We start from the raw sequence: 17,898 nt of genomic DNA, 5'->3' as shown, positions 1-17,898 counted from the left end.
ATAATAGGAGGTACTGAGTGAAAATACCAAGCCCTGTAGTGCCCACTTCATTTGTAGGATGTGAGATTTTAAGTGTCATGTTTTGAATTGTTGGTTGTATAGTATTGTAATTTTAGAAATTTTAAAAATAGACATTTTAAAAATGTACTTTCTCACAACTCAGAATTGACTGCTATTAACATCCAGTCATCTTGGCTTTCATTATTTTTTTACTAAAAAAAATGTATACGCATACACACATATAGAAACTGAATCTCCTTTGGCCTCCCATTTGTTCCCTTTGCCAATTGATAGGTTCGTTTATTCAGTGTGCATTTATGGAGTGCCTACTACATATGAGGCACAATGCCAGTTGGTAAGGTGGGGATTCATGGTAAACAAGACAAAAATCTTTGCCTTCACTTTAGCCACACTGACTTCCTGATTGTTCTGGAGTATACCAGGCAAACTTCTGCCCCAGGCCCAGTACTCTTGCTATTCCATGCCCCTGAAATGTGCTTCCTATACAAGGCCAAGTGGCAGGCCATTTCATCTTCTTTAAGGCTTTATTCAAATTCCCCTTTCTCAGTAAGACCCTCCAAGGCCATACTGTATAAGTTACATCCTTCGTCCCCATCACTCATACAAGCTATATCTATGCCTGTTTAATTTTTCTCCACAGTGTTTCTCACCATCTATCTCTCCATATATTATCTTGCCATTAACTGTCTCTTCTCCTAAAATACAGGATCCAAGAAAGCAGAGATTTTTGTCTATTTTATTCCTTGCCCCCTCTCCAGTGCTTACATAGTGCCCTTAACAATTATTGGTCAAATGACACAAAGGAGTGAATAAAAGTTTAAAAATTAGACGCAGGTAATTTCTTCTCAAATTTGAATGCTTAAAGTGACTGAATGAAAGAAAAATGTAATTCCTCTGTGATTTACCAAATTACCAAAATGTAGACAGACCTTATCTCCATCTCCCTGCTTCCAGGAAAACTACTTATTTTCAAAATATGAGTGAAATAATTTTCATAATGTCAGGGTTTACAGAGGTTATATAGCTCAAAGTATTTTGAAACTGATAGAAATAAGCCTCCAAAATTACGTTTCAGACAGTTGAAGCTGCTCTGTTTATTTATCCTGGGATTTGAAATTACAGTGAAGCTTAAAGTCCTGTAGACCCCAAAGGAAATTTTATAGCCAGCCTTCTCTTTAGCCTTCAGAAGTAGACTTAGCTGTCACAATTGAGGACTCTAACCCCAGGCATCACTGAAAGAGTAGTTCAAGGACATGAGCAACACTGTTCAACAAATATTTGTCTAATACCTATTTCTCTCTAAGCACTTAGGAAGTCTAATGAGTTGTATTTCAATATTTTTTTTTTTTTTTTTTTTTTTGCCACAGTAATGAAGTGGAGATACGATGGACCTTGGAATGAGATAGTTCAAGCACTGACAGTGTCAGTTTGGACACAAGTTGTTTAGCTTCCCAAAGTCTCCATTTTCATATCAATCACTCAAACAGCAATATTGGTTGCCTTGGTTATTGGTAGTCTAGCTTAAATAAGATACTATATCAGTCAGGATAAACTAGGTTATGCTGCAATAATAAATAATCCCACAAATCTCAACTTATAATAAGAGGTATATTTTTTTCCTGAGCTACACTAGCTGTGCTTCTCCTGCCATGTAGTCATCCTGCAGCCCTTTACTCAGGAACCCAGCCTGATGGAGACCAGCTAGCTATTACATTGCAGGCTGCCATGGCAGAGGAAAAGGACAATCTCACACGGGCAATCGCATGCCAGATTTCAAACTGACACATATCCTTCCGATCACATTGCATTAGCTGCAACTGGTCACATGGTACCACCAACAAAGGAGCCTAAGAGGTATACTTCTACATACCCAGAATGCAAGCACCTGAATTTTTGCTGAGCATCAGAATCAATGACTACCACAGATGGTAAATGTAAAGTGTTTAGTATAACATCCACCTCAGGCCTGTCCCTTTTCTCTCTCCAGGCTACTCCCTGTATGCCTTCTTGTTTATTGAGTGGAGATACCCATATTTCAAAAACAGTCTCTTTGAATTCACAAACTGTGTTTAGTACAATACTTGAACTAGAAAATGCTCTATGAAAAAATAATTATGTGATCAAATTAATTTGAGAAACACTACATACTACATCCCACATCCCTTTCTAAAAATTATCACTATATAGTAGCTTATTAGAAGTTCTGAGATGTCTTCTGGTAAAGATAACTGTTTATGGGGGATGCCTGGGTGGCTCAGCTGTTGAGCATCTGCCTTTGGCTCAGGGTGTGATCCCGGAGCCCCAGGATCGAGTCCCACATCAGGCTCCCTTCATGGAGCCTGCTTCTCTCTCTGCCTATATCTCTGCCTCTCTCTCTGTGTCTCTCATTAATAAGTAAATAAAATCTTAAAAGAAAAAAAAAGATAACTGTTTGCTTCTGTTTAACCCAAGGTTTATTCAACAAATATTTATTGTGAATTTAATTCTACCTCCAGTACTACTAAGACTAATGCTACTATTCGCATTTATTGAACAACTCCTAGCTGCCAAATTGATATCAAACCTTAGAAATACAAAACTGAAAAAGGCAGACAAGATTTTTGCTTTGATGGTGGTCATGGTCTAAAAGAGGATTATCAGCATGGCTCTGAAGCCTTTGCCTGGGTAATTCCTTTAATTCTCCTGACAGACCTTAAAGTTGGCATTATTATTGATCTCATTGTACAGATGAGGAAAAGGGAGGTTGCACAGCTAGCAAAATGTCTGAAATTCAGGGATTAATCAAATAAATTATGAAAGATCCATAAGGTAGAGTATTTGACAGTCACTAAAAATTCTTTACGGAAGAGTAGCCATGACGTGGAAAACACTGCTTATGATTTTCATGGCAAAAAGAGAGTCTCATTTTTATTAAAAGTAGCACTCCTTCCCTTCCTCAAATTCTTACAGAACACGCCTGTCTTCGTTAGATGAGTCAGAACATTATCGCATGGGAAAGGCAGTCCGGAAATTCAGTATTTTAATAGGTGTTTTGCTAGTCCCAACTAAATCAGGATCATGTTACTAAAGAGAAGAGCAACAGTGCTGTGGTGATAGCCAGCTACTAATCCCAGCTCCACCGTCTGTGGAATGTTATTCAGGCACCTGCAATTTCAACACATTTCCTGGGTGATTCTGATGCAAGTGGCCCACGGAGTACACATTAGAGAATAGTACTGTAGGCAATCAGAATAAGGGGGAAAGTAGGACTGGGTGACATTAAGGTTTATTATTTACTTTTTGGATGGTATTAAGGTAAAAAAATTAAAAAAGCAGTCCATTTATCAGAGGCACTCAGACCTGATGAAACGCATACCTTGAGAAGAAAGCTGACATCGATTAAGAATAATAGAAATGGAGTGTGAGTGCTAATAAAAAATTTAGCTCGCTAAGTATTGTCATGTCATTATAGATGGATTATTATTTCCAAGTATCCAGAATAAATAATAAACCCGGAACACACACACACACACACACACACACACACACGCCACCCCCAGAGACTAATCGTAATTGAGTCTTTCTCTCCGGTGGAATCTTGAACGCTATAAAACCCCAGTGATCAATATGATTGCTAATGACAACTGAACAGTTATGTCAGCTTTCCTAGGTTCTGAGTTTAGAATAAGACGTGTCCACTTATGCCACAAGCTGTGGTTCACATTCATGGCCTCTGTGTTAAGGGCACCCTTTCATTTTCCCTCCCTCCCTCCTTCTCCTGGCTGCTTCTAAACTTTTCCTATTACCCAGATTCACATAAAAAACTTTTCACTGGCAGTAGCCCTTTCTCTTCATGAAGTCTATGCTTTAAGGGAGCCAGCACATCCAGTTGCTGTAAGCCAGGCCACCCTGGCCACTGCTGGTATTTCCAAGAGGTCAGCAGCTGGGTCACATCATTGGAATGGCCAGACCGCCTAAACAACCATCTGGGGACCTTGGAGCCTGACCACTCTGCCAGCATAGAAACCTCACCCTGGCCAGACCCTGCTCCACAAAAGCTCCACAGCAGGAGAGCCAAACAGCTGCTTTGCTTCTGAGAGCTAAAGTTGCAGAGCAGAGGCTGAGTGCAGAGAATCCCTTTGGTAAACATTAAGAGAAAGAATCGGTGTATAGGTCCCAGCAAGGGAGCCTAAGCCCAGAAATACGGCTTAGTGCATGGAAGAGGCAATACTCACCACAGCCTCCTGGTTACCACTTAGCAAGCACATCTATGTTCCCAGCCCAGTGAAAGGCTCGACATTCTTTAACCTTCACAATAATCTTGAGAAGGAATATCATCCCCCATTTATACTGCAGAAAATTAAAAATGAGATAGTTTGCCAAAGACTCTCAGCTGTTCGGGAGCAAGAATCAAAGCCAGATCTTTCCATTTTTATCACAGAGGATCCCTGACAAAGACTGAACAGCATCAGTGGTGGGGAGGGGGAGGGGGCTGGGAGTGAAGGTATGGTGAGGAATCACAAATAAATGTGATAATGTTTATGAAACGACAGAAAAATTAAAGGGTTAAACAAAACCAGCATTTCTAGTATGCATAAACATTATTCGTATTAAATCTAGAAATACAATTATTTTGACAATCTCCCAGAGATGGGATGGTGGACAAACAGGAAAACTTGCAAGACAGAACAGGTTGTTTCGCAAATATCAAGGGTGGTTAAGGGAACCCGTCATGTAGCCAACCTGCAAGCCCATGCACGGCACTGACAGGTGTGCCTGCTGCAGCAGCAAGGTGGGCAGCAGGCCCACACTTGGGGGAGCAGTGGTGCTCTCAGATCCAGCCAAAAAAACACTTCCACTTGGTGCACTGTCAAAACTTTTTTTTTTTTTTTTTTTATAAGTTAGTTGTCTGGGTAACAGAAGAAATTTAGCAAGATGGAGAAAGACCATTTGTGCCTTAAACCAGCCTTAAACCAACTCCTAAGAATGAAGATGTTAAACTATGACATGAGATGTTCTACAGAGATAAGCAAAGGATTAAACGAGAGATTTACAACTCGTGGTGATTAGTGCCAGGCTTATGCCCATAAATCACAGCCTGAATAATATCCCCATGAACACTGTCAGGCACAAGAGTATAAGCAGCAATACAGCAATACAGAGCCACCCTTCTGCTGGTAAGGAAGACCCAGGGCCTCATCACCCACAGCCATAGCACATAAAGTACCTCTCCCTCAAGTAGTCAGTGTATACTTGTTGAAAGGAAGAAAGTAAAAAAAAAAAAAAAGAATCAAAAGAATCAGAGGATGACTGGTTAGATGTTTGAATGTAAGAGTGCTGAGGACCTAAAAATGAGAGAATGTTCTTCCTTTGGCTGACTGTCTGTAAGAAACAAACAAAACAAACAAAAACCAAAACCAAAAAACTGTGAGAGACAGTGAAATCATATTCATTTTTTAGAATTTATTGGGCACCATGCCAGACACTCAGAAACACTTGAAAAGAGCCTATGGTTTAATTCAGAAGCCTGACAAGCCAGCTGTCGACGAAGCAAATGCATTGATTACAAACCTGCAACCTGTGGCGTTTGGGTCATCTTAGCCTCTTGAATGGGCCTAGACCCATTTTAGAGTCATGAATAAAGGGGACTGCATCCACTAGGTCACCTCCAGTGTAGGCTTTCTGTTTATTTCCTCACGCTGCTGCAGACATTCGGTCTGGAACTTAATAGGTGCCCAGTGGGACCACATGAGGTCCTATACTTATGAACCAGGCCAATCCTGTGGCCTTCCGACAGTTGCCATCCTGAACCTGTCTCCCACTTTGCCTTCTGTTACATGTCCATCTCCTAGGCTAATTTCCTCTAGGGCCTCACCCTTCAGACCTGTCACCTCTGACTTGTGCACTCAACGGGCTGTTGTCAGGGATTCTAGGGCCTGGTTCATAAGAAGAGAGACTGGAGGAAAAATGTTTAGAACTAAGGCCAATAATCAATCCAGATTGCCTCAGAAAATGGCCAAGACAGATTACTGCTGAATCAACAGTATTACATATATCACACGTGTATGTAATGTCCTCCAATCTGTAACCCAGGGCCTGGTATTACTTGTGACTCTACCCCTCACCATAAACCTTCTAAGAAGGATTTTCACTATTCCTCCCTGGTAGAGAGGCAGGATGGTTCCCTTTGCCACCCCCGTTTCTTAGCTTTTCAATATTCACCAGTTGAGTTCCCAGGCTATTTTTTCGAATGTGAATCTCATTGCTGGAATACTAAATCCCAAATAACAAGATGTGCAGTTTAGGGAACTGTATATCTGTGTGTTTACCAACAAATGGATGGTAGAGGGACACACCTGTTGTTATTATTACAGGCTTTTGTTTTATCTGTCTTGGCATTGCTTCACAAAAGGAAGTTGCCTTGTAAACAGCTCACTGTGGAATTTAGGGTGCTCACCATGGTGTCAGCTTATAGACTCTGTACTGTACACATCAGAGAGCTGCTGATGCTCTCTGCTGGAGCATGAAGCATGCTGAACATGCACAGTATCTGGTGTAACTGGGTACAGTTTGTGTTCCTTAACAGAACTGAAACCAGACATTAGCTGTATTAGCTAAACTTTCCGATCCCAGGGACAGGGACCACCTTACCTTTCCATATCACTTTCTTGTAAGGATTTAAGATCTTAAGACCTGTTGCATTATTTTGAACTTTAAGGTGTACAGCCAAAAAGCACAGGTAAAGACTGGGCAAGTAAGTGTGCCTCCTCATGACAAGACATTGGCTGGCTACAACAATATGATCTTGGAAAGAAATTGATGACTTCATTTACTTGGTTGCCCACAGTTTGGGCCATTTGATATGATACAGAATTTAGAGTAAAAATACCAAGGCTTGAGTCCTGATACCACATTGCTGACTGCAGGATCATGAACATCGAACCTGCTTAGCCTCAAGTTCCTGGACTATAAAATGAGAATAACAACCATTGTGGTTAAAAAACAAGTCATTTAATGTTTATAGGCCCAGTGTCTCCTTTATGGGATAATAGTTATTAAATAAGCAAATGTGCACGACAGTACTTTATATAAAATAATAAATGAGAAAATGATATTTTCCAAAGCTACTTTCAACTTGGATACTTCTAAAATTGTGGTCACAATATACCTGCTCGTTGAGAGTGACGACTTTTCTCTCTCTCCTCTGTAGCCCTGTTACCAAGTTCAGTGACTACTATATAATGGATACCCAATACAAGTGAGCAGAATGAGAGGAATGCAGCAGAATCTGAATTCTCTGCCATGGGAATGAGTTGGCTCCTTTGCCCTGCCAAAAAGTAGTTGGTATCCTAAGCCCATAAGTACAAATGTGGAGTGGTTGGTAACTCAGCCCCACAGATTCCAGGTACTCAGGAGAGACCTCACTGACCCTACCATGTCTCCCTCATATCAGGAAAAATGTGTACTGAGGAGCACATGCTAACGTGGTGACTTAGAAGCACATGTTGTGAATGATGTTCAACATTAGTCAATTGCCTCTTGGAGGTAGTCTGACCATTAATCAGCTTGGCACAGATGGTGACATTCCATAGTTTCAACATACTACTTAGATCAATCTTAAAACTTTCATGTTCTGGTCTCTTGCTGAGTGTCCCTTGTGCGTGTTGCATCAGTTCACCTGGCATTGAAAGGTCCAGATGAGCAGGTGAAGCCACTGAGAGCTGTAGTGCCTAGATGTGATGGAAAGATGAACACTTTGTTGCCTTAAAAAAAAAAAAATTATTTATTTGAGAGAGAGAGAGAGAGCATGGGTGAACATAAGCTGGGAGGAAGAGCAGATAGGGAGGGAGAAGAAGACTCCCCACTGAGCAGGGAGCCTGATGTGGGGCTGGATCCCAGGACCCTGAGATCATGACCTGAGCTGAAGGCAGACACTTAACCGACTGAGCCACTCAGGCACCCTAGTTGCCTTTCATATAAAAAAAATAAAGATGAAGTTCCAAGAATGAAAATGGACTCATATATCCCTAAGTAAAAATAAATAATAATAATAATAATAATAATAATAATAGATAAAAAAGGAAAACAGCAAATTTACAAATTATACTTAATTATACTTAATGGTATTGCAAGAGGGTAAACTTCCAAATGCTCACGTGAAGCCAAGATTACAGCTCTTCTAGTTCATGTCCATTCAAGCCACGCAGCCCTCTCCCACAATGACTTAAGCTTTTATATCTGCCTCATAAGAAGACAAAGACTGCAGCTCATCAATCCCATCCATTCCCACTTTCTAGCACAGACCAATGGATGGGCCTACCTGGGATGGGGCAGGGGGAGGGGGGGAGCAGTTTGAGACCTGGCATGAAAACCAAGTAAAGGGCCATATTCAGAGAATCACTGCTCTAAAAGAAAGTCTTCTGGTTGGTTTCTCCACCTATTGCTGAGGTGTGTATAAAATAAATGCAAAAAGCACATTTTTTCAAAATCTCTTCTGAGAGAAGATATCCATAGCACTTGGTTTCAGAGTGGTCATGGGAATGAGTGTCAGCAAAGTAGAGAAATCTGAGCTACAGAAGGGGGGGTAGTTCCCACAGCGCCCACAAAGAGAAGCGGGGATGGAGTGGCTCCTCACCTCCTGAGGAACTAGTCCCAGACTGTTCTGGTGCTCTATAGCCATTCTCTTCATCCTCCTGATTTTCAGATTTTCTCCCGTCTCACAGCTTCAGTTCCTTTAGAGCTTTTAAGATAATTGTGGCAAATGTTATTGTCAGTTGAAGGCCTTATCCAGGAAGAATCAGATGAAGGATGAAACAAAGAGAATTTGCCACTGTTAATAAATTCCCTGACAGTCACTTGTCTGTGATTTACCAGAGGTGAAGTGGAGAGAGATGTGCGTGCATTGGTGGAGTGTGGAGCTGAATTGAGGAGTCTCGAAGAGGAAATGAATCTTGATGTTGCTCAAGCATGTAGCGATTGCTACATTTTTGGTTTCCACCCAGCAGTGAGGCACCTGGTCAGAACAGGTGTCTGGACCAACATGGAGCTTAAAGCTCTGGTTCTTCTGCTTGAGCAGATCCTCCGGGCGCAGCCACAGACTGAGCCAGGCTTAGCAGACAAGGATTGTTCATCTGATAGATTTTGGGGTTTCAGCTCATTGTTTGATTCCGTATAAACAAGAAGATTTACTCAGGAATGGTAACACAGTCTTCTTCAAAGAATAAGTGATTCAGACAAGTAGCAGATCAAATTATCTCAAAATTCTGCATGTGTTGAGGTCAATATAGACTGAAGGATAAGAAACCATTATTTTATGTAATATTGGTTGAACATGTTAGCATTAATTTAATGGATTAGTTTAATCTTCCATTATAATTTTTATGACTATTTTAATTGTAGAGAATCTGAAGTACTTATGAGGTAATGATGCCCCCAAAATTCCAATAGCATTTGAATCTGAGTCTTGCACCATATCTTGATCTCTCCACCATTCTGTGAAAGAGAAGAAATGGTAATGGACTGCCCCCAATATGTTGTTTGGAGGAGAGCACAGGACTCTAGAGTCCATGCAGTATGGTTTCTCCACCTTTCCACTTCCCCTAACCTTATCAGGATTTCCATCTGAATGAATGTGTTCTTTTCAAAGAATAGAAATGAGAATGTTCATTGATTTGACTTAACCCTCTAAAAGAAATCACTGCTCTGAAAGAAAACTGCAATTCTGATAATATCACAAAGAGTGTCCTTCTGAAAATAGTTATGAAGATTAACTTGATTTATGCTTCTTAAGTGAGGCATAAAGCAGTTCCCAGTATGTTCCCTTCCAAAGAATGCCGAAGGGAAAACAGAGATGTCAGATACTATACTGTTTTCTGAGTCTTTGGGCTTTATTTATTTCCTTTTCCCACCAAACTACTACAAAAGGAAGCCCACGCTCATTTTCCATTTCCATCTCAACCCATAATCTGCCTTCTCCCCTAACCTCCCTAATACCCCCCCTACCTAACATTAGTGGGATGCTTATTCATCAAGGCCACTCAGTCTCCTTATTTGTCACATCCACTGTGAACACCCTTCAGTCCCTATCTCTCTTCTATATCTTGATGCTATTCAGATTGTTAGCTTCTAAACCTCGCTCCTCCTGGCCCCACAGTCTCTCCTCAGTCGGCTCTAACCTTTGTGCCACTATTCCTCAGTCTTCTTCTAGAACTGTTCTTGATCTTTCTTCTTCCATCTTGTTTGTGTGTGTGTGTGTGTGTGTGTGTGTGTGTGACTTTAATCTTACATCCTTCCACCTTGTAAGACTCTGCACAGACTTCCCTAGGATGGTCTAATACACATCCCTGGCATCAACTGTCATGACTTCTAAATATGTCCTCATACCGGAGCTCTGTCTTGAGCATGAGACTCCAGTTTCCAGTTGTCTACCCTGTATTTCCATCTATGAGACCCGAGGCTTCTCCAATTTACGTCCCAAACTAGGCTTGTCCTACTTCTCCCAAAGTTGACTCCCCTAAATTAGCCAGTATGTCATATACAACCAGTTATATGTATCCTGGTGCCGACACATTTATTGCCTTTCCTGGCAGGCTCTCTGCCAGCTGGTTTCTGGCTTATTTGGCCAACGTGAGGCCCTCACGGGAGATTGGAGGGTGAAAGGAAAGGGAAAACTAGGGTATTACACACGTGCACACACACATCCTGCCCAGCAAGACTTAGAATGGTTTCTGTTTTCTTCATGGAACCTGTATGAAACCCCCTCCTCACCTCTCAAATCAATCCATTCTCCTTTCTCCATCCTCATTGCCATTGAATTACTTCTAGTCTTCATCATTTCTCTTACAGTCTGGTGATAGAATGTATGTCCTTTGAGTTATACCTCATCTAATCCATTCTCTACATTCTTGCAGAATGAGCTATGATGATAATGAGATGTTACTCTTTTTTTTTTTTTTTAATTTTTTTATTTATTTATTTATGATAGTCATCAGAGAGAGAGAGAGAGGCAGAGACACAGGCAGAGGGAGAAGCAGGCTCCATGCACCGGGAGCCCGATGTGGGATTCGATCCTGGGTCTCCAGGATCGTGCCCCAGGCCAAAGACAAGCGCCAAACCGCTGCGCCACCCAGGGATCCCGAGATGTTACTCTTTTTAAATTAAAAGTGATAACTATCTTCTAAAGAAAATCAGTTACAAGTAGCCCCTTTAGAATAGATCACCATATCTTGGAGCATGTCATTGTGCAACTTGGCAACAACTGATTGGCCCAAGGATGTCACCTGAGAACAGAACTAAAGGATATGAGAAGAACCAATGACCGTGAGGTAGCCTGGCCAGAGAACTTTGGTCATGACCACCAATATTGTGTAATGACTGGTCAGCCTAATTGGTCAGCTTAGTTCCTTTGGAATTTTCTTTCTTTTTTTTCCCCCCCTTTGGAATTTTCAAATGAGAGACAGAGGCTGAGCAGAGTGGAAAAGTAGAAGTAACACAAAATCAAAGTGTAAGGAAAACCATGAGGCAGTAGAAGTGATGATACACTGAAGGTTAGAACAGTAAGTGAGCAGCAATAGTAGTAGCAGTTATAAGGTCAGTGGAATGAAGAATCTGGGACAGAATCTAGAATCAAGAGGAGGATGGCACCAGGGTTGTTGTTGGAAGGTGGAAGTAGTTGTGAGCTGATGGGGGAGATGTAACCATTCACGCTTTGATTCCTGTAGTTCCCACATCTCCATGTCCCCTGAAATAAACCTCTGTCCATAAACCTTAGGATTCTTTTCCTAACAACCTAATCCCACCCCTCTTCATCATGTGTTTGACCAAACCAATGCTCATAAGCCTCACCTGAGGTACTTGGAAAGTTTAGGAAGTGCTTTCTTTCCACTTGAGACTTTTATAGTGTCAAGTCCTCCATGACCTTGCCTCTTGTCTCTAACTTCACCTGAGCCGAGTTGTCTTCCTCAAAGGAATGGTGGAACAGTATAGGTCCCTTACTCTCAAAGCAACAATATAAACACAGGGTAATTGTTCTTAGGGACTGGCAGTGATCCCACTGTGATGTGGGTTCTCATGACTCTGTGCCTTTGTATGTACTTCTCTAGGTGCCTGTAATGGCCTAGAAAAAGGAGGTCTTTCACTTCAAATGTTTGTATTCTTTACAACTCAATTAAGGTATCACTGAAAACACGTTTCTCTTCTCTCTCCTTTCCTGGCCCTCAACAGACAGCTATAGGTTTTGTCTCTGCCCTTCGGACACTTGTACAAGCTTATTCTTGTTTTGAAATCTATTTACTTGCCTTTCTTTCTCATGAGACTGAGGAACCACAGAACTAAAATTCTAACTAGTTCATTCTTTTGTGGCCCTGATTGGAATACACAAAGGGTCTGCAAGAAATTAATACATTAATTGGACCAAAGCTTGTCTAATTTATGAGAGACTTCAGGAAGCCAATGTCATAGAGAGGAAGGAAAGCTGGAGTCAAATTGTGGATCTGCCTGTGATTATTTGCGTAAAATAACAAAGTATCTCAACCTCTGTGCCTGCTTTTTCATGTCTGAAATATGGTTAGGTGTTTAACAGTATGGCTCAATAACCTCTGTGGTTCTTTGCAATAAATATATTTCAAGACTGACCCTGGGATTTGCTTCATCCCAGTTCGATCCATAGCCGGAGTAAACTGGCAGGCCACCTTGGTAGTGTTTGAGTTTATGCCCATGGCTCTGTGTTGTAGCTGCTTGGTTTTATGGAATGGAGAGTTGCTTTTTAATATTATGCAGAAACTTTTTCTCCATAACCAAAGGAGGCTCCCAGATGTAGATGACATAGATCATGTCAATCTAAAGGCAGATCCACATAGTTTTAACTTCAAATATGTAAAGCCAGCTATGTTCAATAAAGGAAGCCTTGAAAGACCAAATTCTTCAGGCTACCATGCTCAGAAAAATGTTTATGTATATCAAATTCAAAGACAAGAGAAGACGGTATATAAAATTGATTTTATTTCATACACATATATACCAAGTTTAAACTAGTTGGGCAATCAGATCTAGGTTAGGTAAAATTCTCTAAACAGATCATATAAAACACAATATTGGCAGTCATCATTTCCTATATGTTTTTCATCTATAACAAGACTTTGCCATTGACATAACTGTGATATTACTAAAAAACATCTTTATAAATATTTGACAGTAATAGTATGAAATAGAGAATGGAAAAAGTAGAAATATCTATTCTGAAAAACAACATTTAAACAACAAATCTGTACTTATTTGCTTGTCCTTATGAAGAAGCATAACCAGCAGAACAAAGATCTGGACTATCCAATATACATACATCACCATATTAAGTTATATTTCAGGAACCAATTTTCTGGCAGGAAAGGATACATGACTTCTCCCTGACACCCTACCAACAGTTACTCATGAGTCAAATAGGATTTGGCTAGTCGGCTGACACTTCCTTGACATGTTTGCTCTCCACCCTCACAATTATAGGCCCTTATTTGAGAGATTAAGGGCCATAACTAGTCTTCTAGGAGAGTCCCTTGTCCTGTCTTGCCCCATGCCCCATCCTTCCTCTGTACTTTGCGGAGTTACCTTTCTGAACTCAAATGTCCACTGCCGGTTCATAAAGTCCAAACTTCTTGGTCTACACAAAACTTGCATCACTTGATCATTGCTCTCCTTTTCCAACACCTCTCCTCATCACCCTTGCTCCACACTAACCTCTGAACCACTTGCCTCTGCCTAATTACCCCATGCAGTTTCATGCTATAGTCAACGAACTTGTGTGCTAGGCATGTTGTAGACAGTTGTCCTGCATTCGCTCATCCTGTTCCCAATGTGTAGAATGCCCTGCCTAAATCTGTCCCCTTGGAAGACATCCCATTTTTTCCAAGTCTCAGTACACAGTCCCTATAATTTTGGCCTTCTCGGTTAAATCTAGCCAGTCATTTTCTGTGCTTTAAATCCGCTCTACTATGTAGTCTTAATGCTTCGATGTCAATGAGGCCACAAACTTGGAGGCCCAGGTCTCATTCTTCTTTTCCTTCCTAGTACCTGCACAGTACTTGACACATTATTTCACCTCAGCCCCAGCTAGTTCTTTGGCCTTCATCTACATATGGCAACAACATAAGCAACAAAAAGCTGTGTTAGACACTGCTTATCATTTCACAAGTTAGAAGGGAAATTTAGAACTGTAAGGGATTTGCAGAATCATAAGGATGAACCTTAGTTAATGAAGCCCAGAGACATTCATTAGAGACACAGAAATACCGGTTTCTTCCACGACCACAATCAGGGATCTATGCTGCTTCTAACTTGCTAACTGAGCACAATAAAACAAAACTTTCCTTTGTCCTAAGTTCAACAGATTCTAGTGTTGTGGAATACTGAATAAATAAAACCTTCCTTCCAGTTTCCTCTTCCTGTAAATAGTAGAACACATCAATGTATACAGTATTAATTAGAGATCGTGAAATTACAACAGGTCAGTGTCTAGCATATAATGAGCACTCAAATGAACTAGGAATTGGATCTTACTTTAAGGATATGAAGTAGGACTAATTATGTTAATTCTAACCTTAGTACTTCCCTTAGCATTTAATAAGAGATCGTACCTTTGAACACATATTTAACAACAGGCAGTGTTTTTTGCTACCGGAAATACTGAAAACCTGCAAAAAAGGTAGTTATTTTAGGAGGACACCATATGTTTAAAAAATCAATTTATTTAAACAGTTGCTACAAAGGTAATATATAGTAAGTGAAAAACCTCTAATACAATGCAGTTCACATAGTGCTTGCTTTCAAGTACACATACTTAAGATAATTTTAAGTGGTTGGAATAGGCCCAAAGAACCTTTATGCCATTTCATGTTTTGGTGTTGCCATTTCATGTTTTAACAACTTAAAACATTTAAATGATTAAACACAAAGTTCAATTACTATTAAGCTCCAACTGAATTTGTTGTAAATTAGTGGTAGCAAAACATCAGTTATGCTAAAATCTGCTCTTAAATTTCTTCTGATTGCGTCACTGGGTAAATGACTCCACTCTCCCTGTATCACTCATTAGGTGACTCATTATTTTGTGATTCCTGATAGTTCATAAAGCAATTTTAATACTGGAAATGCAAGTCTAGCTTGTGGCCTAGTTTTTATAAGTTTGGTAATTCTGCAAAAGTACATGAACGCTCGCTCTAACAGTGCAACATCTCAACTCTTGACAGGCTCAGTGTAATCAATTTTCATGCGTGGTGGTACGGAGACACTCAAAACCTACTTCTGACAGTTATTTCCTTGTGGCATCCTTCTTTTAAGAATGGAAACTATGCAATGAAATGAAGAAGTCCATTAGAAGACAAATCTGAGGACTTTAAAAAATTATACATTAGTAAGTGCTTTAAAAGGTAAACCATCCAATGACATATATGCAAGTTATACCATGGATGCAAAGGTCATAAGAAAACAGACGAAGCTTATTTTTATATTTACTTCTACAAATGCTCCCTGGTAACCACAATGGTATAACATAGCAATCAAGTACAAACTTAATTTGTCTCTCATCAGTCTGTGTATAGGTGGACACTTGCATATTCAATTGGCCCATACACACTCCAAGTATCCAAATTACTTCAATCCTATATCCATTTGCCTCTCAAGAGTGCTTGAACGGCACCAGAGTGACACATAAGAGATAAAAAAATTAACAAATGCCAGGCTTCTGAGTAAGTAAAGCCAAATGAAATTGTTCAGCTGATGCTATAATAGGTATTCCTGCAAGAAAATGCAGATTTCTATAGTTCTTCTAGTCAGTTTCTTTATCACTAAACTCTAACTTTGCCAACAGGATTTCAAGCAATGGAAGTATTTTTGATTCATTGGGAATTATATATAATACATGGAAAAAAAAGATTTTGAATCTTTTTTTGCCAATCATGAAACATGTTTTCATCTGAACGAGGGGAAAATCGTTTAGTTTAGTTTAATGTAAGTTTTCCAATGAACCAGAATAAATTTACAATGAAGTTAGTGGTCTCATTCAGTAAGTCTTCTAATCTTCAAATTCAGGCCAAACTGAGAAGAACAATGATTACAGGAGAAAAAAACAAACAAATAATCTCCTGTGGCCATCATCTTAGGGGCTGGTTCTCCTGTAATGATGAATGCTATCAGAAGTTGTCATGTTTCCAAGATTTGCACAGTGCTTTAAAATGGAACTGCCTGAGAAGATTCAGAAAGCCTTTGTTCTTGGGCTTACACAGTAAGCACTTTGAGTGATTCTTAATCACATTTTTATCTAGGACACAGTGTTACAGGTCACATCTTTCTCGACCGATGCTTAAACTTGTGCTCTATAAATATAAACATATTTACACACAGAATACACACACTGACACGGGGATATGAAGTTAGCCAGCCATCCATAAGAAGAATGGAATAAAAATTGCAGGAAGGGTAGTATATGATGCCAAGCCCAGACAGACTATAGATGCCAACCCCAAGACTGCTGAAGCAAGAACACTTCTCTGATCACGAATAATTATCTTCACATTCTCACAGAACTGGAAAATAAAATTGAAGAATATTAGAAAACATGGCTAAAACTGAGAAGGATCACACGTACCAACTAGTAAAGCATAATTTTCTCACCAATTTTCTGTCTAACAGAAAAACTAGTATTTCTCTGATGACTTTGGAAAGAACTGAAGATTGAATAGTTCAGTTCCTTGATTCCACTTCCCATAGTAACTGAAATGATGCTTTAGGCAACTGAGTTCATAATAGCAGCTGCCTTTGTAAATGCAGAATTTTTATAGAAAACTATATATAGAGAATGTAACCACATAAGAGTTATTCAGGATTAAAAGTCAAAACTGTAAACTACCTGTCAATAACATCTAAAATTATATAAGCAAAAGAATCTCTAATCGTGAGTGATAGAATTTAGCTTATTATTATTATTGGTGAATTCAATTCCTATAACCCATCATTTGAAAATCTGATGATACCAATGACAACCTTCTTCCTACGTCTCTAAATCTAAAGGCACAGAAAGTCTAATTTTTTTTTGTCCTATCCCATTCCCTGAATAAATTAAATTCAATCAATTCTGTGACATAAAATTGGCTGCCGGGGATAAAGATAAATTAAATATGATCCGTACCCCTGAGGAAGGCATGCTTCTAACATGTGAAAATGTTTCTCTTTAAAAACTAATTTTACTCAGTACTGATGGCTTATGTTTGAGTCCTGGCTCACCTCTTATTAGCTCAAGTAAATCTCTTGTAAATCATTTAACTTGTCCAGACTACCCTCTTCTCTTCCATGGGAATAAGAAGGTTGTTGGGGGGATCCCTGGGTGGCTCAGCGGTTTGGCGCCTGCCTTTGGCCCAGGGCGCGATCCTGGAGTCCCGGGGTCGAGTCCCCCATCGGGCTCCTGGCATGGAGCCTGCTTCTCCCTCTGCCTGTCTCTCTCTCTCTGTCTATCATAAATAAATAAATAAATCTTAAAAAAAAAAAAAAAAAAGAAGAAGAAGAAGGTTGTTGGGAGGATCAAGTGAAATCTTTAAAGGTACTCTGTATTCTTCTACATGCTGCATAAATGTAAGGCATTACAATGACTATTATTACTGCTACATCTGTTGACAATCATCTCTACCTATTCACTGTCAGGGCAAAATTTAGCAATGAACGGCTTTGTTTTTAATATAGGACTTTTGCTACTCCTACTAGTTTTAAGCTCCTTTTCTAGACATGACACTGTATACGCTTTGATGGTCTCCTACAGTGGCCTATACGGTCCTGAACACCTCGGTTTCTAAGTGCACATAGTATATAAGACCAATTTATTTTAATGCACTCTCTTGACCGTGAGGTTGTCTCTATCCA

The 17,898-nt window shown here is 39.9% G+C and overlaps 1 protein-coding gene and 1 long non-coding RNA gene across 5 annotated transcripts in view; both read right to left on the bottom strand.

Moving 5' to 3' along the window:
• Positions 1–999: 999 nt before the first annotated feature.
• LOC140602244 (uncharacterized) lies at positions 1,000–10,940 on the bottom strand. Its single transcript, XR_012005218.1, has 3 exons — positions 10,768–10,940; positions 8,636–8,740; positions 1,000–1,253 (listed from the first exon to the last, which is right to left on the bottom strand). It is a non-coding gene; the product is annotated as an uncharacterized lncRNA (long non-coding RNA).
• Positions 10,941–12,977: 2,037 nt separating this feature from the next.
• The window catches only part of LRAT (lecithin retinol acyltransferase), a 48,319-nt gene continuing 43,398 nt past the window's right edge, over positions 12,978–17,898 (bottom strand). For 3 of the 4 annotated variants that reach the window (XM_072773725.1, XM_072773728.1, XM_072773727.1), the window contains one exon: positions 12,978–16,571. In XM_072773725.1, coding sequence (XP_072629826.1) covers positions 16,419–16,571 — 153 coding nt within the window. In that variant the 3' untranslated portion in view covers positions 12,978–16,418. The remainder of the gene's footprint in view (positions 16,572–17,898) is intronic. The other variant, XM_072773724.1, reaches the window with a different exon arrangement.

This window comes from Canis lupus, chromosome 13 (assembly GCF_048164855.1).
Source record: "Canis lupus baileyi chromosome 13, mCanLup2.hap1, whole genome shotgun sequence".
Classification (NCBI taxonomy): Eukaryota; Metazoa; Chordata; class Mammalia; order Carnivora; family Canidae; genus Canis; species Canis lupus.
The sequence above is the reverse complement of the archived record's forward strand: the minus strand, read 5'-3'. Positions and strand labels throughout refer to the sequence as shown.